An 11,542-nucleotide genomic window follows, 5' to 3' on the forward strand; every position below is an offset into this window, starting at 1 on the left:
AGAAACTCCTCCATCTCCCAGAAGTGAACACAACAATTCTGAAATAGAATCAACGATTGTGGACAAACAGTAGAATCAGAAAAAATAACTTGTGGTACTGTGGTCAGCTTGGATGGAGAGAAAGCCTCCCATTCACCAAGTCAAAGTAACTCTAATGGATCCTCAGAACAAGACAGACCAAGTCTGATGTCTCCGATACAGCAGAAGCAGGAGAGATCCTATAAGAGTCCTTCAGCTTCACAGTCATAACCAGAGTGCACAAAGGATCCCTAGCCCAGCACCAGCAGAACCCAAGAAACTGAAGGAGGTTCCTATGCCTAAAGCTCAAGTTCTTCTTCCTCATCCTCCTCATCATCTTCCTCTCATATTCATTGAACTATTCATCTGGCTCAGACATCTCATTATCATCATCCTCATCCTCTTTCTCATCTCATAAACTAGCAAATAAATTCGGCAACAAGAAGGGACCCTCGCCCGGGAGGAGGAGGTCTTGCAGTCCACGTAAACCCATTGACTCGCTAAGGGATTCCTGTTCCCTGAGTTATTTTCCAGCAGAGAAATGGCACCCTCCACTCCTCCACCCCACAGAAGAGAGTGATATTCCTAGAAGAGTCACAATTCCCCAGAGCGCAAAAGGTGGAGAGATTTACTAGGACCCTGGTACTCCCATAGGAGGTCCTCCAGGTCACCTTTATCAATGGCTTTGCTTCTCCAGCCTTGAGAAGACCTTGGGTTGCCCCTTCACTCCCCCCATTGAGAGCCACTTTGACACCCTCGTCTTTCTTTCTGGGATCTTACAGACTGCTGGGACTTGCACTCCTGTACATACATTCTGGTCTGCAGAAAAGACTCCTCTGTGTTTTGCAGTCACCATGATATTATATAATGTGAGTTTGCTGCCCCTCCTCAATGTACTCAAATGAACTTTTATTGGCAAGATGTCGTCCTGTGTTGGTGTCCGCAGTAGCACTGCCCTTCACGCCAGAGCCCGTTCTCTTACCTTCTTTCGTCCTGCTTGGGCAATTTCGGAAGAAGCAAAATAAATCAGTAAAACTTATTTTGTGTTTATTTTTGTTCTTTTTTTGTTTTGTAATCTGTACAGCAAGAAACCTTTCTTTTAATAAAAGATTGGGCTATGCCGGGAAAAAAAATTGCACTGCACTAGTGTGAACCTAGCCTAATCAATGTCACTGGTTACCAGGGATCAACAGATCATTGTTATCTGACTCAGTGAGTCACTCAGTGTCCCTGTGTTTGCTCAGTATTATCATTTGTAAATTGACCATTTGACAGCTCGGTATTTAAATCTGACTCTGTGATAAGCTTCACATCTCAGCCAGCTTTTGTCTGCCATTAATGAGACATCTCATTGGAATGACCTGACCGCAAAATAGTATCACGTAGGAGACTTTTTGTCCCCTATTTGATAAAGAAAAGATTGTGAGTTGGCCTCAAAGTTAAACCCTTATACGTAGGCAAAATAAAAGTACCATCATCCAATAATTAAATGCAAAAGAAAAGGAGGTAGGGACAGTTGCCGAAGCTGTCTTCCTACAAAAAGGGGGAGGCGGGGGAGTGGATTATCTCGGTACTAATAAACACGAATGAGCTTTTAATAAAAATGATTATTTATTACGTATAAAACAAATATATTACAAAAAGTCAAAGCATAAAAACAGAAAAAGAAAGTCGATACAGTATATATACTTGTAGACTTCCAGGTGAATTTCTGCTTTTGGAACATTCTCATAGATTTTATGATCCTCTACCAGTTTTGCGATCAAAGGACCGCTTCTTCAGGAGGATAAATCTATACGATATATGATATGTTTGGAAACCAATACAAGAGGTAACAATACGATATAGAGGGAAGCTTCAGCCACCAAAAATCCCCCCTGACTAAAGCTTGCCTCTGGCTTTGGACTCATGGGTAAGCGAATGTACCCAGGCTTGTTGCTGTATTTCGTATATACCTGGTTTTGATATATTTCTAGTGTAAATGTATGTTTCTATATCGTATTGTTACCTCTTGTATTGGTTTCCAAACATATCATTTATCTTATAGATTTATCCTCCTGAAGAAACGGTCCTTTGATCGCGAAACTGGTAGAGGATTATATAATCGGTGAGAAAGTTCCATAACCAGAAATTCACCTGGAAGTCTACAAGTATATGCATAATGTATCGACTTTCTTTTTCTGTTTTTATGCTTCGACTTTTTGTAATATGTGTGTTTTATATGTAATAAATAATAACTTTTATTCAAAGCTCATTCGTGTTTATTAGTACCAAGATAGTCCTCTCCCCCCCCCTTTTTTTGTAGGAAGACAGCTTCAGCAACTGTCCCTATCTCCTTTTTTTTGCCCTATTTGATCAAAAATAAAGTTTAGTAAACAAAAAAAAATGTAAAAAGTCTAAAAGAAAAAATACAGCAATAGCAGGGCCTACACATAAAAACATCAGTTGCATGCCGCATGTTACATATCACCATGCATGCCAAAGTGAGAGCAATAATTCTAGGGCCATGATAGTGGTTAATGTTAAACTGATGACCTGTGGGGGCATTTAAAGCATCACCTATTGAAAATATCAGGCACATACAATTTTATGGCTTGACATGTTGGGTCTCTCTTTACTCCACTCCACCTGATCTTTTATATTTTATTTAAAGAAGTGTAATATATTACATTTGTGTACTAAAAAAAAAAAGGGGAGAGAGAGAATGCAAGCTCCCTGACGTAGTATGGTTTATTAACCACTTGCTGACTGCTCTGAAGCTGAGGGACAGCTACAGCACAGCTGGCCAGTTCTGGGAGGGCGTCATATGATGTCCGCCCATGATTGCACACGCCGCACACCCTCTGCGGCGAGCGGGCGGTGCGCTCTGTGATTGCCATCTCCTTTGGACACAGCTGATGACAGATCAGGGTAAAGAGACAATCAGCAACTCTTTACCATGTGATCAGCTGTGTCCAATCACAGCTGATCATGTTGTAAACACAAGCCGGTTATCAGCATTTATTTGCTCATGCTGACAGCACGAGGAGAGGTGAGCCGATATCTGGCTTGTGTAAAAGGGACATCAACACTGATAATCAGGGCACTGATTATCAAAGGAGTCCCAACAGTGCCCACCAGTGCCTCCTCAATAGTGCCCACTAGTGCTGCCTATCAGTGCCCACCAGTGCTGCCAATCAGTGCCCACCAGTGCTGCTAATCAGTGCTCATCAGTGCTGCCAATCAGTGCTCATTAGTGCCACCTCATCAGTGTCACTTATCTGTGCCCATCAGTGCCACCTATCAGTGCAGCCTCACCTGTGCCTCCTCAACAGTGCCCACCAGTGTCACCTCATCAATGCCCATCAGTACAGCCTATTAGCGCCCATCAGTACAGCCTATTAGTACCCATCAGTGCAGCCTCATCATCACATACCAGTGAAGGAGAAAAATTACCTGTTTGCAAAATATGAAAAATGTATTTAAATTAAATGTTTGGTCTTTTTTCATTTATTTAGCAAAGAATAAAAAACCCAGTGGTGATTAATTACGCGGTGAAAAAACACCAAAAGGGGGCAGGAGGCGGAGCCTAGCGGAGCAGACATGCATTGTTAGAGCTCCACACCGCTGAGGAGAGAAGAGAAGGACAAAGCGGAGCCTGCAGGCTCAAAAGGTATCCATTTGAACCTTTTTGCCCCAGGGAACAATCTGTGAAAGTTTGGGCAGGAAATATGGTTCTGGGAGGAAACCGTGGCAGAAATAAAAATCACCTCACAAAGAGCTCACAGGCACTCACTGCAGCTGAAGCAGCTCCAGTCACCTCACAATATACAGCATCAGGGCGCTCTCACAGACAGAAAATGTCACAGCAAGACTCTCTATTTGAGTCAGATACAGAACAAATCCTCTCACAAACTTCTCCACAAGCCTCCTCAGTATCCCCAGTAATATTATTACAATTTGAAAAGATGCTTCATAAGGCTTTAAAACAAACCTCAGACCAAATAACAAAAAGCCTAACCAAAGAAATAAGAGAGCTGGGAAACCGCACCGCAGCCTTAGAAATAAAAATGGATGAAATTGAAATTACAACCCAAGAAAATATAACAGAGTTGGAACAATTAAAAAAAGAGAATTTAATACTTCAATCTAAGCTCGAAGATTACGAAAATAGAGCCAGACGTTCAAACTTGCGCATAAGGGGAATACCTGAAACTGTGACAGACCTGCAATCTACTATTACTGCTCTATTACAAGAACTAAAGCCAGATATCCCTATTGAACGTTTAGAACTGGACAGAGTACACAGAGCCCTCACAGCCAAAAAGAAAGATGGACCCCCACGTGATATAATCACAAAATTTCATTATTACAGAACGAAAGAACAAATACTAATTGCTGCAAGAGAAAAAAAGGAACTTAATTTTCAAGGACACAATTATCAAATTTTTGCTGACCTATCCCAACTTACTATTACTAAAAGACGATCCATGAAACCCCAACTAATGGAACTGCAACGCCACAACATTATGTATCAATGGGGCTTCCCCTTTTCAGTCAGATTTAACTACCAAGGTACAATTTACAGAAGCAGATCAGCAGATGAACTACAACAAACCCTTTTAAAATTAAATCTGACAGAACCCACAAGCAGCAACTCTCCCACACGCAGAAGAATGGCATCATCTTCACCTTCAGGCAGCACCCAGAAAATTTCAGAACAAAATGGGAATCATCATTCTCACAAAAGAGGCCGTTATGCCACATCATCCATGGACCAAGAAGATTCAATGGACTGACATCCTAATTCCTGATATCTCTTCATTTATTATACTAAGAGATGGTTCTCTATAAAAAACCTATATTTATAACTGAATGTAACTGCATTCTGATAGTCACACACTGTGTGGGATCATGTTACATTCCAGTTATATTTCTTATTACTTCTGATTCATATAGCCTTAGAATATATAAGTGAAATAAGGAAATTCTTGTTCAGTTATATATTATCAGGTAATAACAATAGATTTATTACTTTTTAGGACAAATATGTTCAATAATCCAGAAGTAATGGAAGCTTTTTCTTTCTTTTCTTAAAACAAATATATTATTACCTAACTAGTTCCTAGAACTATGGTTTTGTTTATTCTAATCTGAAGCAATACAACCTCAATTTTATGAGTTAACATATCTAAACAGTTACATATGAATAAAATATGTAATTGTTTACTCTAAAAGGGTTAAAATCCCAAAATAATTCAAACTATCTTCATCAATACCAAAGTTATTAACAGTACCTTTCTAACTGAATTATTTAGCCTAGGGCAAGACTAACCATATACAACCACCCTGGAATAAATAATTTCAACAAAAACTATATTCTGCACTCCAATTAATGAAACATCATTTTGATGTCTTTTGACATAGCACTTCTCTCCTGTAAGCGGAAGATCCGTGTACCCCCATTAGCCCTCCTCATTCTCCCAACCATATTATGTGGGAGTGTGACGAAGGCACTTATTCCCCTGAGAGAGATATTTATTCTCTTTCACGGGTAAATTGTGATTACTTGCAAAAAATAATTTATACAATGTATCATCTAATCTCATATGTTTTTTGTTTACTCTTTACTCCAGAATTCACTGGTTTCTTTTCTATCTATTCATCTCTTCAGTCCACACAGGTTGATCTGCGCAGTCAGCTCTGCATAACAAAAAGTAAGTCAAAACTATTTGATCTATTGCCATGGCACCACTGAATATACTTTCCCTGAATGTTCAGGGAATAAATGTCCCTCAAAAAAGGACCAAAGCCTTCCGTACTTTCCATAACAAGAAGGCTCACATAGTATGCCTCCAAGAAACACACTTCACCAAAGATTCTACTCCAAAATATATTTCTCCTTTTTATCAACAAATTTACACGGCTTCTGCCTGTACCAAGCAAAGGGGAACTCTAATTGCATTTCACCGATCCACACCATTCACCTTATCATCAGAAATTAAAGACCCAGAAGGTAGATACCTGATACTCATGGGTTATATAATGGATACAGCAATCACGGTGATTTCCTACTACGCTCCTAACAAACAACCTACACCATTCCTCTCACATATATTACAAGTGATTAATACACACAAAATAGGAACAGTGATAATGTGTGGGGATTCGAACCAGGTCCTCCTCCCATTTCTAGATAAATCACCTTTTACACCATCCAAAATAACCTCTATATTACCTTTTTCTCAACTTCTTTCCAAATACAATCTGGTAGATTCGTGGAGAGAAAGTAACCCAATGAAAAAGAAATTCACTTATTTCTCGCACCCTCATCAAACCTTCACCAGAATAGATCATATTTTTCTAACAATAGGAATGATACCAGAAATTATTGCATTAGATATAATTCCGATTCCGTGGTTTGACCATAATGCAGTATACACTACTATAGCCTCAGCCATACCAAAAGCGCATGACCCAACGTGGTACTTACCGGACATAATGCTCAAACACCCACTACATCAGATGGCCATTGAACAAGCTTTAAAGGAATACATATCAATTAATAATACAACAGACATCTCCCCAATAACACTGTGGGAAGCTCATAAGCCTGTCTTGCGTGGTACAATACAAAGACAAATGGCACTATTTAAACGGGAACGCAAAAATCTAGCAAAAAAACTAGAACTCAATTTTAATGCAGCCTACATATCATTTCAAGATAATCCATCTCAGAGTACAAAATCTCATCTGGAAAAATCTAGATTGGAATACGATCTATTTCTCACTGAGTCAGTTGATAAATCCCTCAAACGCTCCAAACACAATTTCTACATGAATACAAACAAACCAGGTACATATTTGGCTCGGGCATTAAATTCAACTAACAAATCTTTCAAACCAATACGTTTGAAATTATCAAAAAATGTTTACACTTGTAATCCAGTTAAAATAGTCCATAAATTTCACTCACATCTCGCAACTTTATACAAGACAAACAATGAATTTAATCCTACAGAGGCTGAATCCTTCTTCTCAAAAATAACCTTACCTGAGTTATCTCAGAATCAAAAAAGCAGTTTGGATGAGCCTATAACTATAGATGAAGTTGCTAACGCCATAAAAGACCTAAAACTTAACAAAAGACCAGGCCCAGACGGCTACTCGGCTTTATACTATAAAACATTCTCAGAAATACTCTCTCCCATTCTCACTGAAACTTTTAACAAACTTCTAGATGGACATTCTTTTCGGCAAGAAACACTAATGGCAATTGTTTGTATGATCCCAAAACCCCTTTCTGATGATACTTCCTGTGTGAATTATCGGCCTATCTCTCTGTTAAACCTCGATATTAAATTATTAGCAAAAATAATAGCAAAACGCCTCAATAGCATTATAGGAAAATTAATACATAGAGATCAAGTAGGCTTCATGCCAAATAGACAGGCAGGCGATAATATCCGCAGGGCAGTGTTATTGGCACATATTGCTAAAAAACGGGAAATCCCTTTATGTTTTCTATCTCTCGATATTAAGAGGGCATTTGACACAGTATCCTGGCAATATATGCAATATTCATTACAAAATTGGGGTTTTGGACCCCACTTTTTAACATGGATTAAAGCATTATATAATAAACCCAAAGCCTATATAAAATATGCTGGATACAAATCTGAAGCCTTTAATATCGAAAGAGGTACCCGACAGGGTTGCCCATTATCTCCCTTATTATTTGCCCTTATACTCGAACCCATGGCCCAATACATCAGAACAAACCAAACTATAACTGGCATTGAGGTAGGAGGTATTACACACAAACTATGTATATTTGCAGACGATATATTACTTTTTCTATCATCACCACAGGTCTCTGGTCCTAACTTAATACCAGCTCTTGATGGATTTGCAGCCCTATCCGGCCTTATGATTAATCCTAAGAAATGCCTAGTGCTTAATATTTCACTCACAAACATGGAATTGATCCCGGCTAGGGCTGCACTCCCATTCACATGGGCAGAAAAATCAATCCCATATCTTGGAATTCATTTAACAGCATCTCATTCTGACTTATTCTCAACCAATTATCCTCCTGTATTAAGACAGATCACAAATCTAATAAAACAATGGTCGCAACTTCCTTTATCCTGGATAGGGAAGATTAATGCAATCAAAATGACTATTCTACCCAAATTGCTTTATCTATTCAGAGTCCTCCCTATTCCAATTCCTTCCTATTTTTTGAGAATAGTACAAAAAAGAGCAACTTCGTTTATATGGGGCTCTTCTAAACCACGTATACCTATACACACTACATCTTCCCAAAAATAAAGGAGGCCTGGGATACCCTAATTTTACTAACTACTACAGAGCAGCACATTTGGCCAGTCTGTCCAAATACCATGCAAAACAGGAAATCCCATTATGGGTATTTATAGAGGCTTCAGAAAATGACCCTCTATTAATATCAAATTTATTATGGCTTGATCCTAAAGACCGCTTTAAAATTCATAATCCCATAACTAAACACTTCTTATCTCTCTGGGATAAACTAAAAACCAAATATCAGTTACAATCTCCACACAATCCTCTCCTTTCTTTTATCAGAAATCCGGCCTTTTATCCGGCATGGATCTACCCAAATTCTTTTAAAGCTTGGACAACATCAGGAATTCAGACACTAAATGACTTCATAGCATCTAAATCATTCCTTTCATTCCCATCGCTTAGAGAAAAATATGATCTACCAAACTCTGAGATATTTAGATATCTCCAAATCAAAAATTTCTATACACCATTCCTAAAGGGGGATACACCATTATCCCAATTATCCATTTTTGAATCAATCTGTACAAAAGATCCATTTGCTAAAGGTACAATTTCATCACTTTATAATCAATTATATGGAGTAGTAAATCTTAATAGACCCTCTTACGTTCAGAGGTGGGAGGAGGACCTGGGACGAACTTTAGAAGACACGGACTGGTCTAACATATGGCTCACATCTAAGTCATCTTCACCCAACATCTTAGCACTGGAGACAAATTATAAATTCCTAACTCGCTGGTACCTTGTACCCGCTAGAGTGGCAAAATATTCACCTAATACCTCAGCTCTTTGTTTTCGAGGATGCCCAGAAATAGGCACATATTTACACATATGGTGGACGTGCCCAGTAATCCAAACCTTCTGGAAGGAAGTCTTCGTGATTGCATCTAAAATATTTAAAAAAATAATACAACCAGATCCATATTTAACTTTACTTAATCTAAAACCGGAATGGTTAACACTCTCTCAATTCAAACTTATGATCCAACTAATAACGGCTGCAAAACAAACAGTGGCCAAGGCATGGAAATCTCCTACATTGGTACTAGCAGAAACAATTCACAGAATGAATAATACAATGTCCCATGCTAAGATGGTAGCCATCGATCAAAATCAAATTCCAAAATTTGAAAAACTTTGGCATCCTTGGATAAAACAACAGTTCCTGTCAAACTTCAATGACTCTGTCCTGTTGCCATGGTAACAGATTAAATGACTTACAGAGACACCCATTCTAAGGCTTCAAAGAGAACTAAAAAGAATAATAAACTGACGAGCGGGACAACCTTGTGGACCATACCTCTACCTTTCAACCCTTTTTCTTCTTTCTCTTTCCTTTTCTCCACCTTACGATTAAAGCTCATTATCAGAATTTATTTGACCTATATACACTCTACTTGTAAACAATATGTATAGTAGGTATAAATCATTTAAATACCTACAAAAGTAACTAAGGAAATGATATATATCTTTAATTTAGGTTTACGTGAACCCGATGTTTAATATTTAAAATTCCATGATATTTACCTATATAAACCCTACTGTAAAACAATGAGCTTACTTTATAGATCCTTGTAAACTTACTTTATGTATCTTTATAACATTGTATACTCAATAAACTTCTTTTGACAAGAAAAAACACCAAAAGAAAGCTCTATTTCTGTGAAAAAAATGATAAAAGTTTCATATGGGTACAGTGTTGCATGACCGCGGAATTTTCATTGAAAGTGTGAAAGAGCTGAATAATTTAAGTGTGACAACTATGCAAAAAATAAATAAAAAATCAGGCAGGAGGCAAATACTTTTTTCATAGCACTGTACAGCATAAGTACCTGTTTTTACTTCAGTAAAGGTTTTGTGGAATAAAAAAAAATTGCTCTGGTAGCACAGGTTCTAAATTGCTCCTGAGGTTTATGGAACTATCAAAGACCATTAGCAATAATTAAAAATATTTTACTTTCTTTTTGTATGGAAAGAAAAGAATATATTGACAGTACACAAAGGCAATCAAATACAAGCATCAAAAAGAATATTAATTAAAATGTAAATGTCCAGTTGTCCAGTCTAAAAATAGTTTCATGTAATGGCATCCTGGGTTCAAATCTCTTTGATGTATTGCTGTGGTAACTTAGAATTAGTATATTGCTGTGGTATCTTAGAATGTCAAGAGATGTCAGAAGAACATTCTTTTTTCACTGAATTTAACTAAAATAATTCAAATATTCCCCCCCCCCCCATTAAAAAAAAAGCAGGTTCTAAATAATTAAAAGGAAAGAGTAGATTGTATTATTTGTAGCAAGTTTTGCCTAAGCAGCTCAATAGACAAAATTGACCGTTCCCACTTTGGCAAAACATTGTCGAGGGCAAAATTAACAATTCTGCAGTAAATCATTTTAGCTAAAATCAATTAAGCTTAAGGAACAAAATTTCACCCACATCAGTAAAATTTCAAGAGCAGATTCAGTAATTTTGTAGTGATTTTACAGCAAAATAATTTCTGAAATCACTTCATTCATCCTTAGTTATCAATGATCTCAGGAATCTGAGATGAAGTTCAGACAGAGAGTTCCCAGATATGATAATAGTGAATTCATTGTGGCCCCAATTTTCTTTGTTCAACTTTTTGTTTGGCAGCCCCTCATGAGACCTTAGGTCAGTGCAGACTTTTTGGTGAGCCACTTACCTATGGCTATGAGAATGAGTACAGTGAGCATTCCCATCCTGGCAGAGTGGAAGAAATTCATCAGATCTCTCTCTCACTGATCTGTGAAGAACACAATTTTGTGTTCACGAATTTAAACCATTTTCACTTCCTTATTCTTTATAATAGTGTAGTTTGGGTACACAAGCTCTGGTTTACTTTCTGGCCAACCCTCGCTTGGTCTGGCATTCTGCCTGGCACTTACAATATATTACAATGCTGGTTGACAAATTGCTCATATGCTAACACACTGAATTGTGGAAGGTGAGGAGGAAATGGTTTATTTTCTCTGGTGTCAGAAGATGAATTATTTTCTGAGCATTTAGGGTGGCATCAGCAATCTGGCCATAACGTGTTTCAACCAATTCAACCAATATGAAAGAAGATTGCTAGAGAAGAACAAGGGAAAGAATGCCTTTGGTAGATAATAATCTGACTTGCTGGAATATCAATGTCTACCAAGGGATCGCTTCAGTGATTTTAATCTGCTTGTCCAAATGGTTCTCTTGAACA

The 11,542-nt window shown here is 37.9% G+C and overlaps 1 protein-coding gene across 1 annotated transcript in view; it reads right to left on the reverse strand.

Annotated features, from left to right (window-relative positions):
• The window catches only part of LOC141148252 (serine protease 33-like), a 62,541-nt gene extending 51,394 nt beyond the window's left edge, over positions 1-11,147 (reverse strand). The window contains exon 1 of the mRNA XM_073635518.1: positions 11,012-11,147. Coding sequence (XP_073491619.1) covers positions 11,012-11,072 — 61 coding nt within the window. The 5' untranslated portion in view covers positions 11,073-11,147. The remainder of the gene's footprint in view (positions 1-11,011) is intronic.
• Between the last annotated feature and the right edge of the window lie 395 nt (positions 11,148-11,542).

Source organism: Aquarana catesbeiana, linkage group LG06 (genome assembly GCF_042186555.1).
Source record: "Aquarana catesbeiana isolate 2022-GZ linkage group LG06, ASM4218655v1, whole genome shotgun sequence".
Lineage (NCBI taxonomy): Eukaryota > Metazoa > Chordata > Amphibia > Anura > Ranidae > Aquarana > Aquarana catesbeiana.